At 35.8% G+C, this 13,458-nt stretch overlaps 2 protein-coding genes across 4 annotated transcripts in view; one reads left to right on the top strand and one right to left on the bottom strand.

The window, feature by feature from the left end:
* MCPH1 (microcephalin 1) overlaps positions 1-13,458 on the bottom strand; it is a 212,043-nt gene that overhangs the window by 65,375 nt on the left and 133,210 nt on the right. The window lies entirely within an intron of this gene.
* The window catches only part of ANGPT2 (angiopoietin 2), a 69,510-nt gene continuing 62,061 nt past the window's right edge, over positions 6,010-13,458 (top strand). Inside the window, exon 1 of one of the 3 annotated variants that reach the window (XM_019537501.1) lies at positions 6,010-6,816. In XM_019537501.1, coding sequence (XP_019393046.1) covers positions 6,529-6,816 — 288 coding nt within the window. In that variant the 5' untranslated portion in view covers positions 6,010-6,528. The remainder of the gene's footprint in view (positions 6,817-13,458) is intronic. The other 2 variants (XM_019537502.1, XM_019537500.1) reach the window with 2 other exon arrangements.

The following is a 13,458-nucleotide window of genomic DNA, read 5'->3' as shown; positions in this document are numbered from 1 at the left end:
GGATTTGGACACAGAGAGGAAGAAGTCAGAAATAAACCCCAGGATACAACTGGAAGTGAACTGGACGGTGTCAACTATGGTAGAGAACAGAGGACTGGGAAACGGTTTAGAAAGAAAAATACATAGGTCAGTTTGGCCGTAGTAAGTTTAAACTTATGGTGAGACATCCAGACAGGCAGGCTGAAATAGAGGCTGGATATTCAAACAAATAGATTTGTCATCTCACAAGAAAGAGTTGATACCATAAATGTGGAACAAAAGATCATGCCTTCCTGTAAAAGGAAAACTAACAAAAAAGATGCTAAAGAGATAAAAAAAAAAGATGAGAGAACCAGGCGCAGATGCATTCTGGAAGTTGAGGGTAAGTGAGATGTCAAAAATAAGTCATGCAGGGCATAGGTAGGGCATCCAAAATGTTGATCAGACAACACTTAGTTTTTTACCCATAACCCTTAAAAAGAGGTTACTAGTAAGGTGGGTAAGAGGAGGTACAAGGGAATAAAAAGAAGACAAAATAAAGGGGATGTAGGAAAGGCAAGGGATGTAAATAGTACATTAATAAGCTTAAAAATAAAAGAAAATGAAGGCAGATACAGGTCAAAGGACCTCTTCTTTGAGGTGGAGCCTATCTGTACATAGAGAAGAAATAACCAGACAGTAAGAAGTCAAGTTGTTGTGGAAAATTAGATGTATAAAAAGAATACAGTGAGACAGAAAGATTAAGAAATAGAAAGATAAGAAATATCAATATTATGTACAAAAATGAAAACAGAGAGGACAAAGAAAGGAGATCATTCAGATCTGTAATAAAAATCAGTTAAGGTCTTGCACAGATAAAAAGGAGAAGGTAAAAAGTAAATCAATTCCAGTAACTGAGAACATGCAAGTCAGGGAGATGAGGCCAGAAGAAAAAGATTTCTTATTTGTAATTGATCGTTTCTACTAATTAAATCCCTAGGGTTAGGGATTGGAACAACATACATTTCTAAATTACTTCCCACAGTGAGGATATTTAAAGGAAGTATTTTTTGTCACAAAAAGGCACATAAAAAGGCAGCTTGCAACACACCTATTTTAAGAATGTCATTAGTTTACATAATGAGTTTAATACAATTCATAATAACTGATGTAGATATAGATCTTACATGGAGAAAGTCAGATACTAAAGTGATGGGCATGGCAATAAACTAGATAAATGGATACAAAGTTATTACACAGAAAAGATGGAAAAGCTGGCTTTGCTTCAGTTACAGGTCACGAGGGAAATATATTAATCCATTTCAGCTCATTATAAAAAAAAGCATTCCTTACTCTTGCAGGGAGAAATGAGACCACAGAGTAGATGGCATGTTTTTTAGCGTACTGTTTTTCAGTCCATTAGATTTAAAAACCCTGGTCATTTTTCTTACTCCTGAAATTTTATAAATCTTGTCCTTGTTGGCATTTTGTTCCTGAGAATCATTCCAAAAGAAAATATTTTGGAGTCAGCACATGGAATTATTATCAACTAGCAATTTAAAAGGACCCAGGAATCCAAAGGTGAGGTCTTAATAAAAGAGTGACAAAATGTCTGGCATTTAGACATCAGTTATATGTAGAAGGGTTTATGGTTTAAAAGCTTATTACAGGATTTTAGATATTTTACTCTCATCTAACACTTGATCTTGAAGTTTAGTGTTCTTATATAACAGCAATTTTTAAAAAGTGTTAAAAACAGTATCATAAAGAAGCCTCGTTCTTACTTTGCTTCATATTTGGTTTCACTGCAAAACCCTAAAAAACCCTTTAAAATGAGAATCAGCCTATCTAGAAAACAAGCAGCTCATATAAATATGTGAAAAAAATCTGCAGACTTAAGACAATCAACATTTTCTAACATTACTTTACAAACTTTTACTCTTGCTTTAGTATCAAAGATTTTACAGAAATGCCTCTGTATTTGCCTGTCAAACAGAAGCTGTGCAGCTGTAAGTAAAATGATAACTGGAAAGATAGGGTGAGTGGTATCCAGGCATCTCTCTCTTAAAGCAACTTATTCATATATGGCATGAAATAAAAACAGGTTTGGTTAAGTAAGGGAAATTACTCTCTCTCAGGAAAGGAAATTGCCTGAAGCACATCTGGCAAAAAGCTTTAAAAGCTTAGTTTTGACAAAATATACATTTCAATGCTTTTGTAAGGTGATTTTCATAGAATGAATGCCTTTTTCTTTTTTTAAAGGAAAGATTTAATTTGTACTTTAAGTATACTGGGCTAGTATTTGCTATTTTATGTCAAACTCTATATATGTAACAAAAAAGCAATCAGGAAATCACAGACTAAACTTCACTATTGCAGTCTGGGGAATATACTGCACCATATACTTAAATAGATTCCTTCATCTACAAAGCACCTAAGAAGACCAAAAATGAAAAATACAAACAAAAGTATCCAAAGGAAACTATAACTGATCTGAAACATTTTTACTGAAATTTGTACTGGTCTGTACAAAGCCCCATGCCAAGTCATTCAATTTTTTCCTATTTTTAACATGTCTGACAATCTAACAAAGAGATGCTCCCTTGCACTGTTGACAAGAGGTCAATGTCATTCAGTAGTTATGGAGTAAGTCCTGCCCTCCAAAAAGGATGCCAGACTTATCTAACGCCTCAGAGGTTCAGTAAGAAGGCAGTACTCCAACCTCCTTTGAGCTTTTGAGGACAAAAATGTATTTAAACTTTCATTACTTTTCACACTAGCTTTCTAAATTCAGATTCTTCCCGCTTTCATCCTCTTTGAACTCTGGCTCCTATGGTTCCCCTGGGGCACAGCAGACCACTTCCTCCTCTACAGCTGGGAAAGCTAGTCCCAAAGGGATGACAAGAGCAAAAAGTATAAACAACATACAAAAAGATGCGCCAAATGCAGCACCAACTTCCAAAATAGGGTTAAAGGGATGTTGTAATTATTTTGCTGGCAAGAAGAATGTTTTTTGAATATTTTATTTTGGCTTTGTATGTGGGGGGAAAGATCCCTACAATGGAACAGAGATTATGTCTGCCTGATCCAGATGGTGATATAGCAAAGGCCTTGCTAGTTTGGCTGAAAGGGACATTTGAGTCATTACTACTGCAAGTAGCACAGATGAAAAAAGCCATCCTTCTTTGAGTGGGACCACTGGAGTGTTTCTCCAAAGAGAATGTTATGCCCTACAGTGTATGCAGCAACAGATTTCAGAAGGGGCCACTATTTCCAACAGATACCAGCCAGCACTCCTGGGCAAGATCTCTGCATACTATCACCTCTCCTGAAGCTTCTGCATCCACTATAGCAACTGGACACATGTTAATGCTATACTGAATAGAAATTCTATCCTGGTTGATCTTTGCAGTACTCAAGACAACCAGATTTCTCTCCTGGTAGAGGATCAAGATGTACCAAGTATTATTAAATCCAGTCTTGCTCCTGGTCCTACCCTCTGAAGGACTCTCAAGGTCACACATCTGCAGTTCCTGATGAAAAAGAATCAGGTTCAACCCTTAAAAGACATGGCTCCAGCCCCTCTCTTCTCTGCAAAAAATCAGTAAAATTGAAATGCAAAGATGATATCAGGGATGAAGTCGGCATTGGCACATAACAATGTAACTAATCTTAGCGCTAACAGGTGACAAGGGTTTTGTTTGGCAAAATCTTAAAAATACTCTCAGGAAAGTGTAAATCTTTGCCCATCGTGTCTGACAGCTTCTCAGGGCCCCTCTCTTGAGATAATGGCTCTCACAATAAACAGCTCCCCCAATTACACTAAAAGCCCTTAAGAGGTCACACTTTTCACTTACATCTTTCATTTCAATGCCTAACTAAAGAGAGAAAATAATTTGCATAAAAAAATCTAAGAAAGGAAGATGATAATCTTTCCTCTTTATTCTTGCTAAATACATTTCTTGTGTCAGAGCAAAATCAGAAGAACTTAATGAAAATGTTTTCTTCCCCAGTATTTTCAAACTATGATCCTACCTTGTTTTGGATATACTGCTAGAGAAAATGAAAAAGGCGGAGCCAGGCTATGAAAGTGTAGGTACTTCCTTTAAAGATGAAAGGTGAAACATTTATTCAGATTATTTCATCTTCAATCCAAACAATTTATGAAGAGTGGAAATGTCCTAATATATCTAAATTTCTCTAGTTAGAAACCTAGGATATGTATAAAACCTAAAACACTAAATCTGATCATACAGACTCACTGAAGGGTACCACAATAAACTTTTCTCTAGAAAAGGAGACTGTGTATAGATAGAAGGAAATGTCCTTTCAAAGGAACCAACAGATTAAAAAGTAGAAGCCAAACTTCAGAAAAATTTAGGGGTTTTTCAAAAAAGCCTCAGGGTATCTCTTATATTTACTTAATTTGTTAGGGCAAAAGCAAGCTGGACAGATAAAAAGCAGACTCTCCCTATGCCTGAAGAAGGGTGTTTGTGCCCGAAAGCTTGCAAAGAACAATTTCTCCAAGTATTCAGTTGGTCTAATAAAAAAGATCACATTTACCCAAAGAATGTTGTCTGCCTATGGACAGATAAAATATGCATTTTCTCTCTCTGCCAAAAAAAAATGTACCAGTACTAGAATGATTTTACAAAAAATATCCTTGACCATGTCCTTAGCTTTAGATATTTCTATATCCTCTTATTCAAAAATGATCAATGGTAGATGAACCCTCCCCAGAAATATATGAGATATATTTGATTTGCATGCCTTGGAACTGATAGAAGTCAAGCATATTTTGTCTCTATCAGAGTTTCTAGATTAAAGCTCTGGAGACTCTTATCTAAAAGGAAATCCTAAAAATATGGAGTGCACTAAAAAATTCTGACCACTTAGAGGGGTTTTAAACCTTGTAGGGGTTTTAATTCCTCTCATTTATTTTGACAGCCTCATTATACAATAAGTATATGTAGAAAGTAGTACAAAATCGCTTAGAAAAAAATTGCCTAGGGAAGTCCATAGGGCATATACGTTGAAGTGTTGCTATGGATAAGAGAGAGATTTTGGTTTCCAGTTCATGTTAATGTAGCACCTTTATAACAGAGATATTTTCTTAAATTTAAGTATAATATACATTTCTTTAAATAGGGAAGTCCAGTCCTCATGTCCAGATCCAGGGAAGCACTGGGCAATTTTGCCTCACAAATCACTTTCCCAGCATGATGGTTTCCAGAAAACATTTTCTACAATTGAGAGCTCATTTTTTCCAAGATTTCAGTGAAATCAAACTCTTTCCCAGGCTCTTTTAGCTGGTTAGCGATCTCATGGTTTTGGAGGAAAACTGATCACTGCATTGTACAGGAGGCTCCCTCTCCTTTCTGTGTGCTGCATTGTACAATTACGATACTTGCTTTGGGAGCTTTTAACCCTATTTTTGACAGGTATATGTCAAATATTGTACCTGGGCAAAATATTGGTTTAATATGATTGTATAATAAAGAAAATCCAATGCTCCCATGCTACATACTGGGAATTCTTCTTGCCACTGAAAAGTTATTCCTCCTTTTTCAGCCTGCCTGACTTCTGATTTTATTAAAAAAATTTAAAAAATGATTAACTATTTATATAAAGGCCTAATGTTTAGCATTGCCATTCATTTATTAGAAAGTTTATTGAAATCAAAGCACATTCAATTCCAGGGTACAGTGGGGCATATAAGAGCATAGCATGTTGAATGGCGCATTCAGCACTTAAAAAGAGGCATTATTTCTTTCTGAAACAGCAAGCTGAAACCTGCCTCTGTCTGATTAGAAAAGCACTTTCCTCTTTATTTATACGAAGTATTAAACATAAACCAAGCTGTGCTGATCTGAGAGCTATTTCAAAAGAATTTTTCTTCAAGAGGAACAAACAAAGGAACTTTCGTAACTGTTTTTTTAAAAATCACCTCTACAAATAATTTACAAGCTCACTCTGGAAACATAGTTGGAGGCTATCGGAACTGATTTCTCTGTCTAGGAAATTCTTAATTAGAGCTGTGCTTAAGAAATTCACAGGGGTCCTCCAATTGATCAATTTTTTCCAGAGGTTTTATGTAGCAGACTATACAGTATCCAGCAGAATGTTCTGACTTTCCTGCTGCTTTGCAAATGACACCCCCCACAGGAAGATAACGGATAAGCCAGGAGGGAGGAGCAGTCAAGCTACACATGTCTGGGTACTCTTATCAACTTATCATAAAAGGAAAGGAAAGTGATTGATTCAGATACTGTAAAAAAGGCTAAAAGACAAGCAGAAGAAAAACTAAAGCTTGTTTTTGAAACTAACACATCTAGCAGTTGAGACGGAACTGCTTTGCCTGCTCGTATCTGACAGATTAGGGAACGACTGGAGAGAAGACAGCACTTTTCAAGTTTGCAACTAGGATACCGAAAACTCAGCCCTTTTTCAGACTTCTTTGCACATGACAGCACAGCACTGAATTTCAGGGCAGGTTAACTGTATAACCTGAGCTCTTGTTAAACATATTAAAGTATTTTAGATATACTGGGTTACCATATAGGAATTAAAATGCGGCTGGTTGTTTACTGTATTTTGAGCTGCAATCTTTTCTTAGCTTCAGGGTATACTTCCTTTCGTAAAAGCACAGAGACTGTAGGCAAAAAGCAGTATCAGGTTCAGCATGGGTCATGCAGTTATACCTTTCTTTTGCCTGAGATGGACAACTGCCGCTCACCTTCTAGCTCCTATGTGTCGAATGCAGTACAGAGGGATGCGCCACTAGACTATGATGACTCAGTACAAAGACTGCAACTACTTGAAAACATCATGGAAAACAACACTCAGTGGCTAATGAAGGTAGGACTATATAATTCCTATTTTTAAGATATTATATAAGTGTATATTATATGTATATCTTTATATACTTGTACTGCCTCTTCTTTTTCTGCTCTAGTAGTTTGTAAATTCACAAAAATGACACCAAGTAATGCATGGTGTAGAGAAAATTTCTGAATGAAGCTGTTCAGCCAAAAGTTAACTTTAAAATCAGGCAGAAATGTTACTTTAGTAAAAGAAATATAGTTACATTGTTCTGAAAAAAAAACCCCCTACATGTATGCTGCTTAGCTTGTTTCAACAACTCCGTTTTAATTAAAATAATTATTAGCAGACACACACACACACACACACACACACACACACACACACACACACACAGAGAGAGGCTTTCTGGCATATTTGACAACTCATAAGCAAAAACACTATCAGAAACAGGAAAAACTTGATCAGCTACTTATTTACAAACAACTGACAGCAACTAGCTTATCTCTATTTAAAAACTGTATAAAGTTAGCTTACTTGGGCACATGTTGTGCAAACACTGAACAGAGATTTACATGTGAACCATGATTAGGAAGAATTTTGTGAAACAGTATTTTCAGGATCCGACTTGTGAAATTAACTTAGTGAAATGACAGAATTTCAAGAATCTCTACTAACGGAAGTTGTTTGCATCCTTTAACATTTCCACTCAAGTACAGTTAACAAAGGGCTGTTTGGGGGGTGGTAGTGGGGGAGGGAACGGGAAACTTTTTGTTGCAGCTACCACAAGGCATCTTTCTTCCCTGGCAATAGCTTCAATGCAATCTCTGAGCTAAAACAGCATAGATATATCCTAAAAATGGCAACACTGATACATTTCCACATGAGGGGTGGGAAAACAATTTAATACGACACTAATAAAATACTTATTTTTCTATACAAATGAGTTACCTTTTTACAGAAATACTAATACGAATAGAAGGAAGCATAACTTAATTGCACAGTCTAGCTCAAATCCAACATCTTACACACAATCATGCTTATGTTCTTAGGAACAAGTACTCTGATGACTGAACTCAGCAACTGACATAATAATCATAATGTAATGATGCAGGTAGTATTCCTTGTGCTGCAATGACACTATAAAAATCGTTCTGAATTCTAAAGGAAGGTAACTCAACTTTTTAAACATAAGTTGCTTTCTTTATTCTTATATTTAAAAGTCATAATGAATCATCAGTGTGAAATAACATTCCTTCATTCAGATTCACTTTATCTGAGTATATACTGTGTGACAGTATACAGTCTGAGTATACGACCTCTGTATCTAGGTGTACACACACACATTTGTGTATATACACACAGTTCTGTAAAATCAGCTAGTGTATTTGCATGTGTAAAATATAACAACCACATTCCTGGGCACACGAAAATGTATAATTACATATTTGAAAGGTAGCCTTAGAACTTAATCCCTAAATTTGCACTTTAGCGCTTCAATGCACTACCCTAGCCATATTTAGGTGCTAAATAATGAGTCTTCTTTTAGGATGCTTATTTGTAGGCACCTGAATTTTCAAATTTGGCTTGAATATTTTTGGCTTGAAAGTTCAACCCCTCTTTTGTTTTAGCTTCATCTGTATGAAGAAAAACATTTTTTCTGCAAGCATATTTACATCCCTAGCTATTATCTAAGCAATGCTTACCATTGGAACATTAAGATCAACACTAACAATGTGCAAAGCAAGATGATATATATGCAAAAAAAAAAAAAAGCCCAATCAACACAGCTGGTAAGCCATTTCCTAAAATAAACAGCAAATGTACAAAGAATTCTGTGCTAAATGCCAGTTACTATTCTGTGTTTGCTTACTTAGGTGACACTAGGTAAACCAAAACCTGTAAGCAAATTCCACCATCCTTAGTCAAGCTGTCAGTCACTAAGAGCAGGATAAGCAAATTAACACATTCATCAAGAATTCAAAAGACAGATTTTTCTTATGAGACAAATATGATGTATTTATTGCTGTCAGTTGTGCAAATATTTCCACAGCAGTAAACGTTTGTTTTAGAATGGCCTGCTTCTTTCTACATTTACCAGTGAATCATCCGGTAAAATGACTGTTTACCTTTTCATTGCTTTAACACCTGTTCTTTATCCTATCGACTATGTCTACAAAGAACACCTTAGAAAGTCAGCTTATGCTGAGATTTACTTTGCTAGTGACAACTGATCTGCTAACAAAAAGCAAACAGTAATCCTGAAAATTGTTACCAAGCTTAACGCTTGTTTTTTTCCTTCATTTTATCACTCACAATACAAATTTTCACATTCAGAGTTCAATAAAGATATATATTATAGGGTGTAAGATCAGCCCAAGTTAGACAAGATAAAGCTTGATTGCTCAACTACTTAGAACTAACATTGAACATTTAAACGTACCTTCATTTAAAAAATGTGACATTTGTTTTCAGAAAACTTATTTCTTTAGGAAATCCCAGCAAACAGGTAGCACCTGTCTGTTCTGAAGCAAGGGTAACAAGATCTAAAATAATTTCAAAAGTTTTTTTATGTAAATTAATGTCATGAGTTCCAAGTGTACTGCACGTCCCAAAACATTTCACATTTCCCCCCTTTAATCCAGCAACCAAAGGAAATGTGTTTCTGAATGAACACTGGGATGTATGGATAGAAAAGCCTGGGAAAGGTACACTGTCTCTAGTTAATAGATACAAACACAATGGTAAGAAAATTAGTTAATAGGGTCAGATTCTCTTCTGATCTGTACTTGGTCCGTAGTTGCCACAAATTAATATGCTGCCTGTTACTTCCATGGCACAACCTCTTTGCTTACAACTGTACTGTCAATTCATGGTACTATTATAAACAGAGATCTTTAAAGTGCCCATTTAAAGTGATCATTTAACAAGGAAATTGTGAACAAGAATTTAGATGCCATACCAGATTAAATCACTCTTCCACCTACTCCAGTGAAGAGAAAATAAATGATGCTACAGTGAAGGCAAAAAAAGTCAAGAAACACCTAAATTAAATGGTGTAGCACTGTATTTAAAGGTAATTTCCCTTTTTTCCACCCCAGAGACCAGTTTACATACTGTAAAATCGGATTTATTTACCTTAATTTTATGAAAGGGAGAAAGAAAAAAAACCCTGTAGGCATTTAGACTTTAAACTAATTAAGGGCAGAGGAAGACAGAAAGGAAACAGCTGAGAAACCCTGCAAAAGTTGCCTGCAAGCTAGTACTACTTTGGATTTTGTTAAGGAAAATGAATTTGCAAATGTTGTTACACAACCCCCATATTCTTAAAGTTAATGAATACATGAAGTTTTGTTTAAGTTAATGGTAGGTATGTTTCTTTGAATCATGGGAGTTTCTTATATATCAGGTTGAGAAAAGACACTAAAATACTTGTATATTTTCTTTAAATCATGACTTTGTACCTTGCTACCATAACACAGGAGATTCTTCCATCCAGAGGGATCTATAAGAAATGTACTGTGTCTTCCTAGCCTATGCTATTAGAAGCAGTTTGTGACAATATGTTATTTAACTGTAGCACATCACAGGTAGATAATTTATTTTGTATAGTTTGTCTCCTGAACAAAATGGAATCCTAGGAAGCAGGCTGACCTGGAGAGTTCAGTTCAAGATCAAAAGAAGAACTAAGTTCAGCCAATACTGAACCTAAGGTGGGTAATTATTGGGTGCTGCTGTACTAGAAGAAGTGCAGCCCTTTGTGGCAATATTAAACAATGGTTCCTTGTCTTCTCTGTAAGTAAAATCCCTCTGTGTAATTCCTAATTACCTCAATTAGCCAATGTTTCTTCTCTGAGCAAAACAAGTTATTGGGTTTTGGCTATATAAGAATGAGTACATAACACTTGCATATTTTCCTATACCATTTCTGTAATACTAGCATCTATGATATTATGAAATAGTTTACACTACCCTGAATATTAACAGGAATGTCTTCAATATTTCCAAGTCTAACCAACCTTTGTGTAATACATAGGGACAAATATAGTTGACTGTTTGGTATTTTGCAGTATCCAAGTGATGATGCTGACTCTTGAATCTAAGAAGCACATTCTTTGCTTAAGTAATGCATCTGTTTTCACTTATATATTAAAAGTTCTCATTCCATATATCAGTTACATATTCATAAAACAAAAGAGTACTGGCAGGACACAAAAAGAAAATACTTTCTATATTTTGAGACAACAGTGGATGTTAAACTATAAATTTTCCAAGCAATATAAAATTAACTATGTAATTTATTAATATAAGTCAGGTAGATGCATCTCAGTGAAATGCTTTGAAACTGTATTCCCCTACATGCTCAGACCATATTGTAAAGGCTGATACCATTACCAATCATCCTACAACTGCAAACTTCTTGTTTTCAAGATGAAACAAATATTTAACTGTATAACATAATGAACTCAGCCACATCAGGAGCAGACTTTTTCTTGTGCCAATTTATAAGAAAAAAATGATCTTGAGAATTTACTATCTGTGAAGTGTAAAAGGCAACATCTGTAGTGGCCCATGCTTTACATAACTGCCTCAAGCATTCAAAACAGACTTTTCCTTGCCTACTCAAACTGTGTCTTGATTTATATATATGGCTGGTCAAAGCAAACATGGGAAGCCATTTCCTATTTGTGACTGACATTTTCACCTTTAAACTGTCTTGCTTTCTTTAGGTGTGCATCTAACAGGTGACTGAAAATGACTGGTGGACAATTTCCAAGATTAATGTCTCATTAAAATAAATTCCTGCTTATGTACCCACTTCATACACTTCCACCATAAACTTCTCCTTGAGCCAAATAGCATAACTTTCATAAACAGCTTTAATCTTTATTTTCTGAAGAGGTGCAGTTACTTTCAAAACTGTGTCCTTCCTGGACATTACCTTGCCACGTATGCTGCTCTGACGTGTATTTTATTATTATGCAGGGTGAAGTGAAGTTGTCCCCAACTAACAAGCAATGAGGAAATAAGTTGAATGCAAGAACCTTCAAGTGTTGCTTGCCGTCAGAGAAAATTAAAAAAACACAAGGCTGACAGGGAAAGCAGAACATAATGTCACCCCAGAATGTTATTTGATCAATACTGCTGCCCCTGGATTGGAGAGTGTGGGGGACAATTGCATTAGCATTTCCTTGTACGTTATCAAGAACAATAATCAGTATTATTTGTGTGATTACTATTCTCTGTCAACTTCCACCTCAACTACAGACACATGCTTTGTGTCATAAAGCAGAAAAGAGGGAACATTCATAACTCCAGAATTTAAACATTAATAATTTCAATGGCTGTACATATTCATATATGGTATTAATATATTATTTGGTATTATGGTATTTGGGGTTTTTAAAAGTTCACTGCATTTTTCCTTATTTGATTCATAACCACTTCATACAGTAAATCAAGACTGCTCAGCGCAGAGAGCAGAATACATGCATATGCATGACAAGTTTTAGCATACTTTATATACAAGAACCTCGTGCTTTCTGGGGTTTATATAGCTTTAGCTGAAAGCCAGCATGGGATGTGAATGAAATGATTCTTTCTGCATCATCACAGTGTCAGTACTCAAGTTGCCGAAGAAAACATGTGATCTGCCATTATAAAACTGGATGAACAGAGGCTACTAACAAACGATTTGGAAGACAGTCTCAGACTATGGATTAGTTGCTTAAAGGTCTGCAACAGAAGGGAAAACCTTAACCTCTATGAATGGAGTGATTAGACATACCACAGTGCACTATCAATTGTTTCAAACAACCTGAATCAGCACCCCTTCAAGTCTATGTTGACTGGAAGAAAACATGCAGGGGGAAAGGAATTTGAATTTGAGGTGCAAATTCATCAGCACTGCTGATGAAATTACTGTAGTTAGCATTGCTATTTAAACTTTTTATAGCAGGCAACTTCAGCAGTATAATTCCTAAACCATAAGGTTGAGTGAGTGGCCAAAGTAGTCAAAGGAGGGACTCAGTTACAAACAGGAAATTAACCTGACATGTAGATACACTGAGCTTTTTGCAGTCATTCAGATTGGCCCTGTTCAAGAATTAGGTTGAAATCCCAGCCCCCTTATGGACAGTAATTAGTTACACTTCAGACAAAGAAAGCTTCTCAGTCTCAAGAGCATCATCCATCTAACTTGTAAAAAACTATGGATGGTCAGGGTGCACATGCTGTCTGGGAAAGCTGCAGATTTTAGGTTGCAATGGGCGGATACGTGGAGACAGAGAATAGAGTGTTATCAGATGCCTGTTAGACCTGGCAATGCAAATGCACTGGTAAAATCCAGTAATTCTGGCAATCTAATAACAGATATACAATTGATTAGTAAATTGCTTTTCAGTGCTTGGAGAGTACTGAACTGTATAATAGGGTTCAGAGACACAAACTCAAGAGAGATTCCTTTATGTATTGTTACTTTAAATTCCCAAACTCTCAAAACAACAAAAAGCTAAAAAATAGAAAACTACAAAAAACAACAATAAAAGCAATGCCAGAGAAAGTCATAGAATCACAAAATCATAGAAGTAGGGTTGGAAGGGACCTTGTAGATCTTTAAGCCCAACCCCCGCCTGGGTGGGAGAAAAAGACTGGACTCAAATGAGTCCAGCCAGGTAG

This window comes from Crocodylus porosus, unplaced genomic scaffold (assembly GCF_001723895.1).
Source record: "Crocodylus porosus isolate Cpor-Errol unplaced genomic scaffold, CroPor_comp1, whole genome shotgun sequence".
NCBI lineage: Eukaryota > Metazoa > Chordata > Crocodylia > Crocodylidae > Crocodylus > Crocodylus porosus.
This window is presented reverse-complemented; position numbering and strand designations above follow the sequence as displayed.